Source organism: Rhinolophus ferrumequinum, chromosome 21 (assembly GCF_004115265.2).
Source record: "Rhinolophus ferrumequinum isolate MPI-CBG mRhiFer1 chromosome 21, mRhiFer1_v1.p, whole genome shotgun sequence".
In the NCBI taxonomy this organism is placed as follows: domain Eukaryota; kingdom Metazoa; phylum Chordata; class Mammalia; order Chiroptera; family Rhinolophidae; genus Rhinolophus; species Rhinolophus ferrumequinum.
Window position 1 is genome coordinate 11,104,157 of NC_046304.1, and position 19,640 is coordinate 11,123,796.

Genomic DNA, 19,640 nt, shown 5'->3' on the forward strand with positions numbered 1-19,640 from the left:
ACTCTCCGCTCTTGTTCCCCTTCCCAATCCCACACATTCTGCCTTCTCCCAATCTCATATTCTCTCTTCAAACACTTCCCCTACCTCCTGTCCTGCCACCTGGTTTCTTTGTGTCCTCTGGCCCCTGTTCAGTGCCACCTCCCCCTCACCGGTAAAAGGGGGTTGATAGAGACTGGTCACAGAAATAGTCATTGATGTAGGTGGTGAGCAGACGCCGGTCCCAGTCATCTGTGACATGCCCACCGTAGTTGACACCGGCAATAAGGTACTTGAGCGCATCCCAGGGTGTCTCCTCATACTCATCCAGATAGAGGCTCAGCAAGTTCTCTGACACCTGTGAACAGTCCCAGCACATGCCCCCAGCCCCACACACAGTTATGGCAGAAACTCTTCCAATTAGACTTTAACACAGGCTTTCTGTCAGTGGGTATTCCCCCAGGGGAGCCATGGGGCAGGAATTATAAGGAGAGAGGGCCGGGATAAGGGACCCCTGGTTAGCACAAACCTCAAAGTCGGAGTCATTGAAGCCATAGACAATGTTCCAGCCAAGCTGCAGGAACTTTTTGCGTTCAAGTAACACAGAGTGGAAGAAGCAGAGTGCAAACAGCAGCTTCTTATACTTGGCTGGTTTGGAGCAGCGAGAAAACTGTGGTTCCATCATCAGTTGGTAAAGACGTGTCATGTTGGCCTTTAGGCCCTGAGGACAATAAAGTGTAGAGGATAGAAGACATGAATCTTGCTCAGCCCTGCCACTAGCACCACCATGTATAGTTGCGGAGGTTGCTTACTGCACAAGGGCACTGGCTGAAGGGATGAGTGAAGGCTGGAATTTAGCCCTTGATCAGCATACCAAGATGTGCAGTCATTCACAAGGCTGAGTGCCTTTCTCTAATTCACACACAGGCAATGTATGGGCTAGTGGCAGTCCTATTTTCTTGTCACCCACCTTTTGATCCTCTCAGCCACAGTGTTCTCAATGGTGGGTAGGCCAACTCAATTTGGGAGTACCAAAAAATAGGAACAAAGATATACATGCAACTATGAATGAACAAAAATGTCCACTATTATTTGCAAAGGTTCAGTGTAAATTAAAAGGGCCCTAGTATATCATCAAGGAGGAATAGTCTGTGTGATTGGATTTATCAGGCTTCATGAGCAAGCTGAGATTTGAACTAAGTTGTACAAATGGGAAGGATATGACTAGGCTGAGAGGAGAGCCTCGGTTTCTAGGAGATGGAAAGAACAGAAGGAATAAAAGCACAAAGGGGACAATAAGTGAGATGAATATAACTAAGGTGAAGTGCAGGTGTTCAGCTGGGGTTAGAAGGGCCATTAACAAATGGAGGTGCAGTAAGAACGACAGTTTGAGCCATTTGGACTTGATTCACCAGGCCACTTTCTGTCTTGAGCAGAACAGTGATATGTTGAAACAATGTTTTAAGAAGACTCATTATGATGCACAGAATGGAATAGTGAGAAAACTAAAGAAAGAATGTTGGATAGAGCAGTAACAAAAATTATGATTTTTAAAAATGCCATTTATAATATCAAAATACACAAAGTAGGAATAAATCCAATAAAACATACAAAGCTTTATAGAGAAAATTGCAGAACTTTATTAAAATAAAGAATAAATGAAGAGACATAGCTATCCTCATGGATTAGGAGGCTCAATATCCTAAAGATGTCGATTTCCTCCATATGGATCAATAGGATTTTTTTGTGGAACTTGACAAGCTAATTTCAAGAAGAATAAGGTAAGGAGACTTGCCTTACCAGCTATCAAGAATTATTATAGAGCTATATAATAATTAAGACAGTGTATAGTGATCCCAATATAAACAACTTGATCAACGAACAGAATAAAGGGCTCAGAAATATATATATATATATACATACATACACATATATATGTATATATATGTGTATATATATATATATATATAGAAACATGATTTAAAGCTGAGCAGGCATTGCAGATCACAAGGTTAATTGTGAGCTATTCAATAACAGTACTGGGAGAATTGGTTGTGGAAAAACATTAGACCTCTACTTCATTCCACACTAACAAAAAATCAATGTGAAGTGACTAAAAACCTATATGTGAAAGTCAAATTAAAAAATTGTTTTGAAGACAAGTATAAGAGAGTGTCTTACAAACTTGGAATAAGCAAAGATTTCTTGAACAAGTCATAGGAAGACAAATCATAAAAAAGAAGCTAGCTAAATTCAACCTCATAAAAATTAAGAATTTCTATTCATTGAAAAATAACATAAAGAAAAAAGACAACCCACAAAACACATAACTGACAAAGGATTAGAATCTGGAACATAAGAACTACGCAGCATGAAGAACAGCATGAATTAATGTCAAGTACATAATACTGAATGAAAAAAGCAAGTTGCAGAAGAATGTATACAGCATGGTTCCATTAACCACACAATCTTTTGTGTTAAAATTGCAAAGAAGGGGGTGGCCAGTTGGCTCAGTTGGTTAGAGCGTGAGCTCTTAACAACAAGGTTGTGGGTTCAATCCCCAACATGGGCCACTGTGAGCTGTGCCCTCCACAACTAGATTGAAACAAGTACTTGACTTGAAACTGATGGGTCCTAAAAAAACACACTTAAATAAATAAAAGGTTTTTTTTTAATTGTAAAGAAAAGAAAGTGACAAATACAATATTCAGAATAGTGGCTTCTTCTGAATGAGGAGTGAAGGCAATGAAATTGGGGAGAAGTGCATCAAGACTTCAAAGAAAACGGTATTCTTCTTTCTTACACAATATGATGGACATGCAGGTATTTATTGAATCTCAATCCTTTATATTATCTTGACTATTTTATAAATATTATTTTGTATCTAAATATTTAATTTTTAAAAAATTAAATAGATATATATATTTTTAAAGGATAAGCAGGCAGTGATCAGCCTTGAAGAATATACTCCAGGACTATACCCCTAAGTGGCAACTGGGGGCTGTGATTATGGGGACTTTCTTACTTGAAGTTAAACTGAGATAAACCACTGCCCCCTTGATTATTCGGGCTTACTTTGTATATCCTGATGCAAAACTGGCTTCTTTCACAGGACAACAAAATGGCAATACTTGATCTAGAAAGGATCCTGTGCTGGGGGTGGGAGGGGATTTATAAAGGATATGATTGGGTCATTTAACAAAATTGGAATATGTAATAGATTTGGATTAAAATATTGTATCCATTTACTGAAGTTGGCAACTGTGCTGCAGTTATATAAGAAAATATCCTTCTTGTTAGGGTTGAACCATTTACATTGAAATACACTGAAGTATTTAGTGGTAAAGGACCATGATATATGCATCTTGCCCTCAGATGGTTCAGAAAAGGTGTGTGTGTCAAGAGAGAAAGAGAAACAGAGAGAGAAATCAAATGGTATGGCAAGTGGGGCCATGTTAACAAGAGACGAATCTGGGTAACATACATGTGGGTGTTCTTACAACTTTTCTATTAAGTTTAAAATGATTTCCAATAAAATATTTAAAAATATTGGCCTGTTTGTTAGCTTCCAAAAGAAGTCCACTTGTACCAAGTAAACCCTGAATGTTTTACTTCTACTGAAGGTATGGCGGATCGCATGGAGGTTCTGCCTTTCACAGGAAGCACTCCTGGGCAAAGCCAGGATGGACCCTCTACTCTTAGGACTGCCTCATTGCAGAGCCACCTTCTCTGATTCCTCTCTCCTTCCTCCTAGGGCTTCCTCAGATTCATCGTTTCCTCCCACTTCATTACGCAGACCTAAATAGCACCCACCTCCACACTTACACACCTCTACCCATCACAGGGTGCTCAACCTAGCTACCAAGGCGCACACCTCTCTTAGAAGGCAAAAAAATAAAAACAGAAAATAGAAAATATTCTGTTACACTCGGGTCACATTTCTGGACTGTTCAAGATTTTTTTAATGGGGGCACAGAATATTTTTGTTGGCAGAAAAGAATAAAGGTAAATAGAAGTCAACTTTAAGCATATTTTTAAAGAAATTAGTGGCTTCGTTAACAAAAATAAGATGAGGAGATAATCTATGGTGGAGAAGCTGACGACTTGTTTTGAGAGTATGGGATTTACAGTGCTGGTGTGCCAAGAAGAAATGTTTTATAACCAGATGGAATTCAGACCTGGAACTGAGTTTGATACTGGAGCCAGAGATGGGGATTGGAATTGAAATCAGGAAAAGGACAATTTCTGTGTCAAGTTGTGAAAGGAGAAAATGTAGAATAAGAAAAGTTGGGGGCCAAAGACTAAGTCTTGAGATGTGACCACAGACAGGAGGAGAAAAACACAGAAGTAATAAATGACATGGCAAGAGACAGGGGAAACCAGGGAAAGGGACTCAACTACCCAAAATGTTCAAGGAGGGTTAGAACGATGAAAGACACCCATGCGTGGGTGCATTCAAACAGTACTTATTTATTGAGAATCTACTATATACAGGTCCCTGTGCTACTCATAGGATGAGCAAACTGTTGAAAGAAAAACAAAAACACCATATGTCATCTGCCCTTGTGGAGCTTACCATCTAGAGAAGACAGGTATTAATGAGACTCACACGGATATATGTAAAACTACTGCAGCGGTAAGGATCAGAAGGACTGTAAATGTTTCATGAGTGTGTGCCACTGGGATTTTGACCTAGACATGGAGGTCAGAGGCTTCCTGACACTAGAAGGAGCAAAGGAGGGGTGAAGAGAAAAGAAGAGAGAGCAGCATGCACAAAAGCCTTGGCACAAGAGAATACAGGGTCTACTGAGGGAGGAGAACAAAACTATTTAAAAATTAATGGTGTAGGTAGAGCAAAGAAAGTAAAGGGGAGGATAGCTATGGATAAAGCTGGGGAGGGATTCACAGGCAGTGTTAATACGGGTTTTGATCTTGACTAAACGCAATGAAAAGCTACTAAAATAGTTTAAGCAGGGGGTAAGTGGGTGGGATGTAGCAACATGATCAGATTTTTTTTTTTAATGAAAAAAGATGAAATGCTGTGATTTGAGACAACACAGATGGATCTTGAGAGTACTACATGCTAAGTGAAATAAGTCAGATGGTAAAGGACATAAACTGTCTGATTTCACTCATATATGGAATGCAAAACAAAACAAACAAATGAACAAACAAAAAAACAAACTCATAGATACAGACAACGTGATCACATTTTTAACGGATCAGTATGATTGCATTCAATGGTGACCTTGTAATACGGAGACAAAAATTTCAATGCGAGTTGGAGGGAAGAAAGGAGGAAAGGGCTGGGAGTCCAGCAAGTGTGACATTAGGGAAAGAATGTAAAGAAATGTTGGGAGGCTGGAAGGTTCTGTGCAGTAGTTATTTACTCTTCAGTGCCTCAGTTTCCTATCTATTAAATGGGTTAATAGTACTTACCTAATGGTGTGTGTGTGTGTGTGTGTGTGTGTGTTAAATGAATTAATAAATGTAAAGAACTTAGAACAATGCCTGGAACATAACACTGAGGAAATGTTAGATATTACTATTATATTCTAAGAGTTTGGCACAAAGAGCAGAGAAACAAGGTGAAATTGTTTAGAGACAACAGAATCGAACAAGACTGCTGTTGTTGAGGGTAAGCCCTCTCTGACGCTAGCAGGAGGAAAGGCTGACCAGACGGCACAGTTGACGTTGACTATCTACAGTCTCCCATACCTTCGGTGGTTCTGTGGTCATCTTGATGCTTGCCTGCAAGATTGAGATTGGGAAGTTGGGGTGGGGGCTAGAGCTGAGCCAGAGGCGGAAGGAAGGGTGAGGATCCTCCACTTGCAGCTGCTCCACCAGTTTGTCCAGATTAGGCATCCAAGATAGTGACAGGTGGCAGTTAGCCAGAAACACCCAATGTCCTGCAGGGAGATGCTGGATTCAGTGGTACCCATTCCCTAAGCCCCCTCTGTCCCCACACTTTCCATCTGATTGTGTATGTGTGAGGAGGGAGGAGTCCAAATGCTCAGGTCTGCCACTCCGTGGGCCTTCTGGAGAAGTGGGAGCTGCAGTTATGGTACTGTGTTTGAAGCTGGAGGTTCTGGGGAGTAGGACCAGGGCCCAAGATGGGGGTAAAAGAACAGGAATGACACTGACCGTGAATCACGCCCTCTCGGAGGAGCTGAGCAGCAATGGGGGCCTGGCCCTGGCCCAGGGACAGGGCGTGGAAACGCTGGGCCATGCCTGTGTGCTCTGCCAGCTGGAGCAGGGCATTGGTGGGGTCCACACCAGGGGACAGGATGAACACCAGTGGAGTTCGTGGTGTTGAATCCTCTATCACCTGCCAGAAGCACAGGGGAAGGCCTCAGGCAGAAGGCCACGTAACACAGTGGGAGAAAGAGATTGAGGAAATGCATATGGTAGCTTGGAATGAGGAGAGGGAAGCAGGAAGGACCCAGGGGTCGTGTGGGCAAAGAAACCAAGCCACTGACCAACTTCATGTTTAGTATAGGTGGCTCAGTGAAGCGGGAGCCGAGGTTGGAGATGATGAAAGAAGTAACACAGAATGCCACGCGGTCCTGCCGTAGGGAGCGAACAATCAACATCCGTTGCATCTCATTGCAGGCGTTCTCCCATTCACCTGGGGATGAGATGAGTAGTTGCAGGGAAAGTCTGGGAGAGCAGGGAATATAAACAGAGGGACACCTGCAGGAAAGGCTCTGCTAGGAGGCAGATGCACTGAGGGGAACTTGGAAGGGGGATGAAAAATAAAAGGAAGGGCAAGCACACTGGCTGAATGGAGAGAAGGAGAAAGGCAGGAGAGGGAGGAGATGCCGGGGCACCTGGCAGCATAGCCTTTTCCGGGGTGGCATTGGTATACCACAGGTGCCAGTCACGAGGATACTGTTCAAAGGAGTTCATGAGTCCGTGGAAGTTGGTCAGTTTGTCTAACTCTGTGATGTTATCCCAGTAGGCATCTGCGAGCCAACTAGTACATGGGTTATCCATTTGGCCCTCCCGATCCAGGACCTGGGGGGAAGGAGAAAGGGGACTGATCCAGAACACTTCCAAAGAAGAGGTCCCTTTTTTGTTTTAAACATGGGAAATCCAAGATGAGTCTTGCATGAAACAGAATGAAAAAGTGAATACAGGAATCTGAGATGGATTCGAATCCACTTTTATTGGGGAAATAAATGTGGGGGTCTAAGTCTCTGTGCTGATACCACAGTTCAAATTTAGGAAGCTGGCGCCCTCTGGTGGTTGTCTGGTAGTAATGTCTCTTACCCTAATATCAATTGGCGGCCTCACCCTTCAAAGAAGCGCAAACTATTTAATAGTTCATTCACTTATTTACTCTCTTTAACAAATATTTATTGTTCACAAACTATCAATTGTTTTAAGCACTTGGGATACATCACTAAACAAAAAAGACAAATATCTTTGCCCTTAAGGAGCTTATTTTACAACATGGGAGGGCAGATAATGGACCAAAACATAACAAACAAGTAAATTATCTAGTGTGTTAAAGATGGCAGTGCCATGGGGAAGTAGATTAAGTTGAGGAGGATATGGAAGGTTGGAAGTGCTGGGGGCAGTTTGAAGTATTAAATAAGGAAGTCAACGAGGTATCAGTGACGTGAGATTTGAATCAAGTCTTCGAGGAGGTGAGAGAGAGGCCAAATGACAGCTGGGGGAATAGTTTTCCAGCAGAAGGAACAGCCAGTGCAAAGGCCCTATGGTGGGACATGACTGCTAGAGCCAGGAGGCCTGTGCAACTGGAGTGGATGGAGTGAGGAGCTGGGTGGTGGCAGGTGACATCAGGGAATCCATTTTAAAAGAATCTCTCTTGTCCCTGTGTTGAGAAATCAGGGCTGGGGAAGCATTGGGAGGCTATTGCTAAAATCCAGATGAGAGGTGAAGTGACGGTGTCAAAAGGAGTGAAACTGCTATTCAAGAGGGTGGGAGAATTACTGGCCCAGGGAAATGTGGTATTGTTGGCTGGCAGTTTCAAGGGCCCACTGAGGTTCATGACGGTGGGTTTTAAGTGAGTCCAGTGAGTGTGGATGTGTTTTTCTCCAGTCATGTTCAGCTACATGGGCCACACAGAACAGGAGAGCTGAATCTAACCAGAGTGGTAGTTTTGCCAAGCAAATGCAATACGGGTAAGGGAGAAGAGGGAAGGAGTTGAAGTGCTTGCAAGTGAGACAGTATCATAGTGACTATGGAATTCAGGCTGGGGAAGAAGTGGCTTGAGAAGCAGTGAAAGAGTGGCAAGATCACGCCAACCAGTAGGTCATAGGTAACGGGGCCCCAAAGCCCTGTGTATAATGTGAGCAAGGGGGACATGGCAAGTCATCTCCACAGGCCCAGGAAGCTCACCATACACCTGCTCCTGGAAATTCTCCTCAGCTCAGTCAATGGAGCCTTGGGCCTTACCCTCTGGGTATGGAGTCCTCTTCATACTCACCCCCATCCCCAACCTTGACCACCCCACACGCGGATGTGTCCTCTGCTCAACTCACCACACCCCCACGTAGAAAGAAGTTGTACTCATCCATGTTGAGCTTGCCAGAGGCCTCCAGGATTTTGGCACACATCTGAAAACTGAACAGTAGCTTGTGGCGCTCAAAAAGGGTGCGGCAGGTGTACCTGGGAGAAGGGGACAGGGAGGGTGGTAGAGACAGGACACTCAACATGAATGCTTACTGAGCAAAGATCGTACAATCAGAGTCCTGCACAGAAGAAGGACCCTCATCAGCATCTAATCCAAACTTCCTGTAAACAGACAAACACTCAAGGACCTAGAGAGAACATGTGATTTTCTCAGAGTTCACTGCTAAAAATCAGTCATTCATTTCCATTAAAAAACACCCAACATTGATTGGACCCCCTACTACGTGCCAGGCACTCTGCCAAGTCCTGAAAACACAAAGATGAATAAGCCAGAGTCTCTGTCCTGAAGGAAGTCAGGTAGTGTGGGAAGGACAGACGAGAGAGGCCACTGGTGATGCTCCAGTGTGATGAGTCCTGTACAGGGTGGCAGCACTGGGCGGGGCACCCACCCTGCCTGGTGGACACAGGGGAAGTTCCTGAGAGGAGTTGCCCCAAGGTGCAGTGGAGTTATCAAGTGATATAGAAGAGGAAGAGAAGGGAGGACTCCAGGGAGAGCTCAGAGCAGAAGCAAAAGCAGGAGTCAGAGGGTGGGAGGAAGCAAGCATGGAGGAGAGGAAGCGGGCATGGAGGGCAGGCAGCGGTGCTTGGGCATCCAGTGTACGGTGGGGAAAGGTGAGGCAAGAAGACACCAGGTCCCAGAGGGCCCTGTGGGCCTCCCGAAGAGTTTAAGCCGGGAACAGCATGGTCAAACTTGTGTATTTCAAAGACACACTGGCAGCTGCAGGAGGACAGATTGGAGAGGGACAAAGAGGTAGGATGACCTGTTAGGAGGTGGTTGTGCAATTCAGAAAGAAAGATCATGAAAGCCGGCAAGGAGGAACAGTTTGCAGAAAGGTGTATAAGTAAAACCTGGTGACTAATCTGAGAGGCAGGAGAGGGAAGAGTCAAGAACTTCCACTCTCTGGCTTGCGTGGCTGGGAAGTGGATGTTGGTGCCATTCAGGGGTGAGGGTAGATAAAGAGTTTGATCTGAAACAAGCTAACCTTGAGGGGTCTGTGGAATGTGCAGGTAGAGAAGTCAAGTACCTTGCTACTCAGAGTTGTGAGGCACAGACCAGAAACGGCAGCACCTCGGAACGTGTCAGTCATGCAGACCCTCAACTTACTGACCCCCAACCTACTGACTCCGAATCCATATTTAACAATTCCCTGTGCTTTATGGGCACGTGACCATTTGAGAAACGCTGGTGTAGTAGACAGTTATATATACAAGTCCAATGCTCAAGGAAGAGTTAAGGATATAAAACTGGGAGCAGTTAGCCCACAGGTGATGGTTAGACCATGATAATGGATGAGTCACCCAAGGAAGGTGTATGGGGAGGAAAGCAGGGGACCCCAGATGAGGCATGGGAAAGCACTAAGGCTGAAGTAGCAAGAAGGGTCGGCATTAGAGTCTGCCACGTGGCCTCCTGCCTCAGGCACAAGGGAGGAACCTCAGACCTGTAGACAGCATAGGTGTGGTATTCATTCAGGTAGTCAATGCGGTCCTCCAGCTTGTTGCTACGATGGCTCTTGTCAATGCTGAGATTAAAGAGGCTGATGTAGGCATCCAAAGAGAATTGGTACATGGGGTCGATGCGGCCCATATCATTGAGCACGAAGAACAGGATCGATGCCCGCTGGGCACACGGGCGGTAAGCCTGCAGAGGGGGCAGTCAGGGCCACAGAGGGGCACGGTAAGGGGCAGGGGCTCAGGGAGGAAAGGGGCTTTAAGACAGCACAATTGGAGTGGGATCTTGATGGCTGGCGGGCGCCGGGCTGGAGGGCCCAGGAGCTCACCTCTCTCGCCAAGTCAATGTTGATCTCTGTGGTTTCACTGATCTCCAGCTGCTCAGTCACCTCAGTGGCGGTAATCTTGGAGGTCTGAAGGGCGTTCACCAGCTGCAGGTCATCTAGCAGGGAGCCTGTGGCTTCATTCAGCAGCCTGAAGGGAAGCCAAGAAGCACATGGATGGGGGGTTAGGAGCACTGGGCTGGGCGGGGCAGGGACTCCATCAGCCCCCTGGGGTGCTAATTGAGACCAGTGGGAGGGTGGGACAGAGAAGGCAGTCTCACCGAAGGATCTCGTCCTCCAGCTCCTGGAGCTTCCTCTTGCCAGCAGCAATATTGATGACTAGTGAATCCTTCTGCTCCTCCAGCTCAGGCCGCTCCTTCCGGACCACAATGCCCAGCAGTTGGGCCTCCAGGCCCTGGAAGCACCGGGACTCACTGTGAAAGTCTCGTTCCAGTGACCGGCACCCTTTTCCGCCTTCTACATCTCCCAAGCCCATGTCTCCCAGCTACCCAGCACAATCACTGCCTTTTTCTCAATCCTGCCGAAGTCTACAGCTCCCTCGTTCGGTCTGGACATCAGCCCCCGCCCACCTGTTCTTTGACTGCGAAGTTGACAATGGTGGTCTTGGCTGAGGTCTCAGGGCTGTAGTTGGGGTTGGAGAGCTTGGTGGTGATGTAGAAGCGGAAATTGGTGTTGTATTCCACCTCCTTATCTCCAATGCGCATCAGCAGCCGACCACCTGTGCACACAGGAGGATCAGGGGCAAGGACCCCATGTGAGCAGGTTCCCCAACCGGCATCCAGTGGCAGTGACTCAGACTGCCCTAACAGCCCCAGCCCAGGGCTGTCTGAATGGAAGGGCAGGTACCGTGTTTCCCCAAAAATAAGACCTAGCCGGACCATCAGCTCTAATGCGTCTTTTGGAGCAAAAATTAATATAAGACCCGGTCTTATTTTACTATAATATAAGACCAGGTATAATATAATATAATATAATATAATATAATATAATATAATATAATATAATACAATACAATACAATACCAGGTCTTACATTAATTTTTGCTCCAAAAGATGCATTAGAGCTGATGGTCTGGCTAGGTCTTATTTTCGGGGAAACCCAGTAACTAGATGACACAGCCCAAGAGTCAGCCCTTTCCTCCCCAGTGTCCTACTTGTCTGGTTCCAACCCCACAATAAGCCTGGACCCTGACCAATTCGAGATACAGATTTGTTGAGCACAGGGTTGAGTGTGGGGTCCAGATATTCCTGCACGTTCTGGAGCAGCACTGGGTATCCAAACTGGATGGCCTTTTCCAGGATTCGAAGGTAATCTCTCATCTGCAGATCAATAATCTGGAGGCCCTAGAGAGCCAGGAAAAAAGATGGAAGAAATACTGAAGGATTCAAAGGAAAAAATGGCCCCAGAGTAGGACCTCAGGAAGAGACAGGCTTGGGAAGAGATTCCAAGGGGACATAGCCAGCCCCCCGCAGCCTTATACCTGGTTTCCTTCCATGTTCTTGATCCACTTTAGGGCCTGTGCCTGAGGATCAATCATTAGTGCCCACCTGAAGGAGGAAGTGTCCGTCAAAAAACAGGTTCTGCCCTTACTCCTCCTCGTGCTCCCAGCAGCATCCTTACCTGTTGCCACGGGTGACAATGATGCCATTCTCAGTGGAGAAGGCATCTGAGGGCAACCCTTGGATGTTCCAGTCCCGCACTTTGGTAGGATTGGACAGGAAGTTATCGATGGTGAAGCGAGGTGAGCAAGGAACCTGAAGCTCCCTAATCTGGGTAGGGAAGAGTCCCAAATTTCAGGATGGAGATCTGAGCCCAGCACCTCCTGCCCTTTCCCGATAATTCTTATTACTCCCAAAGGCCCTGATCTCAGGGCCCAAGATCTCACTCATCATGCCTGAGCCTCACCTTCCTGATCCAGATCTGGTTGACAATCTCATCCCGATAGTTGGTCAGGAAGGGTCCCATGTAGGACAGGAAGGCAGCTGCTAGGAGACAGTCGCCCACCAGGAACCCCAGGTCCTCCTCCAGGCCCTGGAGGACAGTAGGGGAGGCATAAGCCTGCCTGGGCCCCCAGCATTGGGAAACACATAGAATGCTTTGAAGGCATTTTCCTCTGGACGCTATCTAGATCAAAGAGTTTCTTTTCCTCTCCTAAATCTTTGTGCCCTGAGAACTCTAACCTGGTTCTAATTACTTTTGAGTTCCCATCTTGGACAGCAATTCTATTTACATTGTGGTGATAAGGCCTCAGCTTTTGATGAAGCCGGGAGCTCACGGAAGGTAGAGACAAGATGCCTCGTGACTGTTCTGTCCAGTTGGTGTGCTATTTAAGGGTCCTCATATGTGCTTTCTAACCTGGAAGCAGATCCCTAATGGTACAAAAATCTTTCCTTCCACTCTTCTCACCAAAGTGAGGAAGGGGAGGGGGGAAACTCCCATCCCCCATTCTTAGATGTCCCTACACCCAGGTATTCCCATTTCCCCTGACTATTCCTCAACCTAAAGGGGATGGGAGCTCTTGGAACTGGTGGGCAGAGAGGAAGGAGAACCAGGTGGAACAACTTCTCTCACCTTTACTGTCTCCTCCCATCGGGCCTTCTCACCAGCCAAGCCTGACACCAACATCCCAGCTCGCTCCAGCTTCAGCTCCATTTCCTCAGACTTCTTGCGAAGCTCCTCCTTCTGTGCCAGCTTCTCATCATACTGTTTCTTCAGCATCTCCAGTTTCTCAGCCACCTGGGAGGGATCAGAGTACAGGGCTTGAGGCCAGATTGTTCTGGGTTCAAATAACCAATCTGCTATTTTGTGGCTGTATGACCTTGAGTAAACTGATATCTTTGAGCCTCGGTTTCCTCATGTGCAAAATAAGAATGATAACACCTACCTTATAGGGTGTTGTAAGGAGAAAACAAGACAAAATATGTGTGATAAAATGAATTTTCTTTCTTTTCTCTCCTTGAGCCTGGAAACTACTTAGTAATGAAACTCAAGGCTGGGTAGGAGACAACCTCTTGTAGCACAGTAAACCACACAAGATATGTTGGCAAGAGACGATCAGATAGCACAAACATGACTGCCACTCCACGGCACAGGTCATACCTAAGGTGGGACCTTGAGAGAAGAAAAAGTTAGAAACGAACCCAGAAACTGCTGGGCAGAGGAAGAGGAAGTCCATTCAAGGAAAAGGTCCTGGTCCAAGGTCCCACATCAGAGATGGAAACCTGGGGAAGAGCTTTACCTACTAGAGAAGCCTCCCTCGATTCATTGCCAACCTGTGGGCTCTGTGGAGGTTGGAATGTATCACTCAAATCTGAAGTAGAAAATTGATTGAGACTCTTCCAGCGCCCCATATTGTGTGCCTGACTGGTGAACAATAATTGTGTCTGGGTACACACTGTTCCCTGTCCTTTTCATGATGAGGTATATAAGGTTAGAGTTACACTAAGTGCCTGGTGCATAATATGCACATCATAAACGTTAATTCCCTATCCTGTTGCCATCCCCACTGGGAGAGGCAGCCTGCAAAAGTACAGAGTGTTCAGATCCTTGCCCTACTTTACTGAGTGAGCTTCATCTGGTTATTGAAGGATAAATGTGGATTGTAGCACAATACCTAGCACAGAGTAAGCAAGAAGGACCTGGGCCCAACCACTGAGGCTGACTTCCAAGATGGTATAGATAACTCTCCAAGAAATAGTCTTTAAAGCAAGTGGAGGTTCAAAATGTCATCTCCGAGTTACAGGACAGCTTATAGGTCAAGCTGTGGTAGTAATCTGTTAGAAGGTATTAACAGCTAAAGAAAGACTGTGTCACTCAGAAGGGGCCACCCAGAGGAAACTCTGGCTAGGGGAAAGGGGCACCCTGGCACCCACACACATGGGTTGGGTTGAGCTTCGATGGAGGCCATGTATCTTTGCCGCATGACACCTGTCATCAGGTTCACATGACCTCCTTCCCGAACGGAGTCCGAGCGCGTCAGCAACACTAATTGTAATTTGGCTTCCCATGGAGATTAGCCTGTGGGGGGGGGGGGGCAGCCAGCCACTTGATGGTTCTATATTTCCTTATTTATCTTGCCTGTGGTGTTGTCTTCACTGTTTTTATTTTTTATACAAGAAATACTCATGCATGCACAGGGTTAAAACCCTAAGTAATATAATAAAAAGAGTTCTCAATGAAAAGCAACACTCCTCCAGCCCACCTGTTCCACTTCCAGTCCCATTCTTCAGTAGCAAATTATTCTTTAACTATTCTTATTTCTTCTGGTAGTTAACTCCTAATCTCTGATAGTATGCTTATGCCACTATTTTTAATATATATTAAACTTTCGCAGTTTTTGAATTGTTGCAGTTTTCATCTTTTTAATTAAAAATGCTTATGAAAAATTAAAAACCTAGGAAAAACAATAATGTAATAAACACCGATATACCCATCACATAGATTTAACAGATGTTGACATTTTGCTGCATTTATTTCATCTACTCAGTTTTTTGCCAAAGTATCTTAAATCACAAACTCATGAAATTCCAGGCCTAAATACTTCATAATGCATCTCTCTAAAAAAAAAAAAAACCAAATCATAACCATAACACCATTACCACGCCTAATATCTTTGTCTTTTTCAAAAAAAATTTTCATTTTTTGAACAGTGAATCAACATTCATAAGGAACAAAAACATATACCGTGAAGGATCTGTTTTCCTCCCCGTCCTGACCCAGTCCCAAGATAGTAGAGGGAACCACTATCAACAATTTCTTGTGTAGCTTTCTAGACAGAGTTCATACACAGAGTCCATTAATTATAAAGAAAATACAAGCACCAGAAAGGTAGGGCCTTGTTCACCACTGAATCCTTACACCTAGACTAGTGCTCAGCACTTAATAAATATTTCTTGAGTGGATGAATTTTTTCATAAAGATAAATGGTAACATACAACGACACTGTTCTCTACTATTTTTTACTTGTCTCCACATCGGTTCTTGTTGAGCTACCTCATTCTTTTTAAAAGCTGCAAAATAATCTTGTGTATGATTGGACCATTTTTATATAACAAGTCTCCTACTGGTAGACATTTGTATCTTTCCAACATTTTCTATTATTAATGCCGTAATAAATGTCCTTGTAGGGGCATAAGCACATCTTGATGCTACTTTTTTTTATTTTAATTTTGTTTACTTTGTGAATAAGCAACTTAAAACTTCAAAAGGCATAAGGGCATAAGTCTTCCTCCCAACTGTGCTCCATCTACCCAGCTCCCTTCTGAAGGTAGCCAATGTGACCTGTTTCTTAAATATCTTTCCAGAGACATTCTCTACATACCATGTTTCCCCAAAAATAAGACCTAACTGGAAAATAAGCCCTAGCATGATTTTTCAGGATGACATTCCCCTGAACATAAGCCCTAATGCGTTTTTTGGAGCAAAAATTAATATAAGAACCGGTCTTATTTTCGGGGAACATGGTATACAGGTGTATTCTATGCTACTGTTTCCTGGTTTATGAATTTCAGATTATTTCTACTGATTTTATGCTATGATAAAGGAAGACTTAATCCCCATACCTCCACACCATCACCCCTTTCTCTCTACTCCCAATAGTTTTAGTTCTTCTAGGTACACTTATAACTTTAAATAACATATTGAACCCTCGCTTTATAATAGCTACTACAAAAGCATTGAGCCTGATCTTTCCTTCACCTCCCCCACCTGCATCCACCTCCCAACATTTTTAGCTGTGCTTTTATTTTTACATTGTCAAGGTTGATAACTTCCCCACTCAGAAGCCACAATCAGTCTTCTGTGCTTTGTCTTTAGGTTGATTATAAAGGTCGGATGCCATAAAGAGCATCAATGTTGTTACGATCTGGGCTGGTGCCCAGTGTGAACGGGGCAGCTGGCTGAGCTGCTTGTGGCTGAGGCACATTCTACTAGGTCACTGTGCATGCTGAACTGGTTGTGAAACATTTTTCTGTTACACCTGATTGTGTTTTCTCTTTCAGAAATTCTTACTGGTTGGATTCTCTTTTATATCTCCTACGTTTTCTGGTTCTGCTTTGTTTTTGTATTATATTCCTTGACTCTATCCACCCACTCTTCTATTGAATGTTCTACTTTGATCATTTTTAAATTTGCCAGAATTCTTTCTTTTTCTGTTTGAACTTTTTCTCTTACCATCCTAGTTTTGTTTTGGGAATGTCATTTCTTCCTTAATCACACTTGTGATACCAATTTTTGGATTAGGTTTGCTTTTCAAATTCTTCATTGTAGTTTGAATTATCTCTAGGTTTAGTTTTTCTTCTGGGGTCGTGTTTTGTTATAATTTTTTAATCTTGGTCATACCTTTGCATGTTGGAAGACTTCTTCCACGCCTTTACTCACCCCTTCTCTGGGGGAGGTGCGTGTCTGATCTGCTTGGTGAAACTGGGAAGAATAAACTAGGAATGCTCAACACAGCTCACACCCTTTCCTTTTAGGGATGAATACAAGTTCCACTCTGCCTGCCCCAGCAATGCCCAAAACTGGGTAAGGCTGTTTGAATAAGGGGTCACTACTAATAGAGCCACTCACCCACAGATGTCAGCCACATCCTCCAACTTTGTCTTTAAAGGTGATACTTTGGCCTTTTGTTTTCTTAATTTGTTTAGAACCCAGGGATAGGACAAGGCTTCTAGTTCTTGTATCCCTTCACGAGTATATTTGCAGACCAGAAAACCCATTAAGAAGCTTTGGGTGGGGTTTGGGGTTTCCTGGGCATACTGTGGGGTGTGGACAGGTGTTTTGACTTAGGTGATTTGTAGAGGCTCATGTTAGGCCCCCGTGGGTTTTTATACTTGTGTGGTTGACTTTTAATTGCTGTCACCTGGGTGAAAGGCTTTATGCTGACCCTGCATTATTTTGAACTTGGCAGATGACTGTGGCTTTGTCCATAGGTGAATGGCTGTTTATATAGAGGCAGGACTGTTTAAAGCAGGGCAGCTTCAAGGAAACAGGGTTTGGGCAAAAAAAGATGTGGTCTGCAAGGATGGCCTTGACTAAGAGTGGGGGGGGGGTGTGGGTCTCAGGATAAAGGTTGCTATATTTACAACACAGAGATGGCCCGATATTGCTGACTAGGTTGAAGTGGGGTTAGATCATTTTTAGCCACTCATAGACCATTAGATTTGCAGCTTTTAAACTGGCAAGGCATTAGGTTTTGTATGTACTATAGATTTGAGCTTTAAATGGTTATTGCCAGGCCTAAGTAGACAGCACTAGATCAGCTGTCCCATTATTCAATTTTCTACTCCAGGCTAAAGAAGCAATTGTGATGGCACTAACTTGAAATCCATGTGGCTTGTCCAGAGGCTTATGGAACGGAAATATTCCATTTGGGTTGAGAGTCCAGGTGATACAGTTAGAGTAGAAGGCATGCAGGTATTACCTACACCTTAAGGGAACATCCCTGAACAACTTAGGAGATTCAAAAGGGAGGAAAGCCAGGTCTTGAGACACAAATGGCAGAGAACTTGTTCCCCACAAGGCCCTGGGGCACAGGCTTCAGCAGCATCAATAGCAGCTTCAGTTCAGGAATCTTCTGGAAGTAATTTTCTAGTTAGAATAAGAAGGGGACAAGGTGAAAAACCTTCCCCAAGGGGCAGTTTTTGTAGACTTCAGCAATTCCACAAAGAGAGGCAGCAATATTAGCCAGACAGAACAGGACTGACCATATCTGATCACAGCACAGAGCACGGAACCCTGAGCTCAAGGTGGGAACTGAAATTAAAAGGATATACACGGGGTTACCACTTGGGTGATGAAAAGTTCTGGGACTAGATAGTGGTGATGGCTGCACAACATGGCGAATGTACTTAAAACTACTGACTTGTACACTTTAAAATGCTTACAATGGTAAATTTTATGCGCATTTTACCACAATCACCCCCCTCCAAAAAAGAAGATATACATATGTGGATTCCCAACGCCCCCAATACAGCAAATACTTATTGATTGCATTATATCCCTTATATTAGTCTATTGCTAGAGGTTTCTCCCAGTTTAAGTTCATGGGTCACGGTTTCCAGATAACTGACATGCTGGTGAGGCTGAAAGCAAGGTTTTCTCCATGTATCCGCATTCCTGAAAACACCAATGAGTTTCTACTCCAGCCTTTGGGGCAACAACAACTGGTTTCTGGGAACATAATTGTATCTGGAAGTCCTGTGTGCCTTATTAACTCCTTGAATTCTTTTTTATTTTCAAGTGATTCTCATGAGAGACTTGATTTTGAACTAATTCCTGAAGTCCTACAGGAACCACGTCCCTCTCCAGTGAGTGACAGCCCCGATTATAACATACGGAAACAGACCCAGATCCTGAGAACCCCTCAGCTGAGACTGGGCAGAATAAGAAATTGGGGAGGATGGATTGGGGACTTGAAGAATCTTGGCTTCTAGATTTTTAACTCACAAAAGCAAGATTATTTGATTTCGGATTTTAATTTATTTGGACTTTAGTTTGCAAAAAGATTTCATCTTTGAAATTTAATTTCTCCCTGGGGGTTATATTCAAATTTGTGGAATTTCTATGTATTGTTATTATCGTCGCATTTTAATGCTGTCAGTTAATCTCACTGCATAACCTCTACTATATATACTATGTTGGACAATGTGACATATTTGGAATGGGAAATAAGAAAGAAAGTGAATTCTCAGCCTTGAGTACACCATTGCCTTGAAGTAGATTAAAATTCTGTCCTGACCCATTTGAGAGCCTTCTGGGGCAATTTCTAAGCTGGTGGATCATAACCCTTGCTGCCTGTCAGAATCCGACCTGTGGAAAACATATTTTCAGGGCCCCAAACAAGTGAGTAATGGTTAAAACTCTACTCAGGCTTTGGATTGATACGCAATATATTTGGGCTCTGGGCCTCTTTCCAGACCTTGGGAGCCTAGAGCTATGTACAGGCTTTCCTACCTCTGACTGGCTCTGACAGGGAAGCTTTCAAAATGCTGATTTCCAGGCTCTGAGAAATCTCTGAGTACCAGAGAGTCGTACTTAGTTGGCCTGGTGGGAAACCCAGCAGCAGCACAATACTCTCTGCAAGCGGGTGAGTACGCGGGCCTGCTTCTGAGGGGCTATTAAAAGGTGCATTCGGCTCTTATACCTCACTGCCTTTATCAGTAACAAAAGAGAAATTCCAGTTCCCTGTCTACTTACCCTTATCAATTAGGG

At 44.4% G+C, this 19,640-nt stretch overlaps 1 protein-coding gene across 5 annotated transcripts in view; it reads right to left on the bottom strand.

Moving 5' to 3' along the window:
* The window catches only part of DNAH2 (dynein axonemal heavy chain 2), a 101,638-nt gene that overhangs the window by 2,435 nt on the left and 79,563 nt on the right, over positions 1–19,640 (bottom strand). For 4 of the 5 annotated variants that reach the window (XM_033091838.1, XM_033091837.1, XM_033091839.1 and 1 more), the window contains 16 exons: positions 13,002–13,166; positions 12,336–12,461; positions 12,051–12,199; positions 11,911–11,977; positions 11,623–11,773; positions 11,000–11,148; positions 10,691–10,824; positions 10,416–10,560; positions 10,077–10,276; positions 8,487–8,613; positions 6,807–6,993; positions 6,456–6,604; positions 6,121–6,304; positions 5,695–5,885; positions 506–697; positions 150–334 (listed from right to left, as the gene is read on the bottom strand). In XM_033091838.1, coding sequence (XP_032947729.1) covers positions 150–334; positions 506–697; positions 5,695–5,885; positions 6,121–6,304; positions 6,456–6,604; positions 6,807–6,993; positions 8,487–8,613; positions 10,077–10,276; positions 10,416–10,560; positions 10,691–10,824; positions 11,000–11,148; positions 11,623–11,773; positions 11,911–11,977; positions 12,051–12,199; positions 12,336–12,461; positions 13,002–13,166 — 2,501 coding nt within the window. Of the gene's footprint in view, positions 1–149; positions 335–505; positions 698–5,694; positions 5,886–6,120; positions 6,305–6,455; positions 6,605–6,806; positions 6,994–8,486; positions 8,614–10,076; positions 10,277–10,415; positions 10,561–10,690; positions 10,825–10,999; positions 11,149–11,622; positions 11,774–11,910; positions 11,978–12,050; positions 12,200–12,335; positions 12,462–13,001; positions 13,167–19,640 lie in introns of those variants that run through there. The other variant, XR_004421412.1, reaches the window with a different exon arrangement.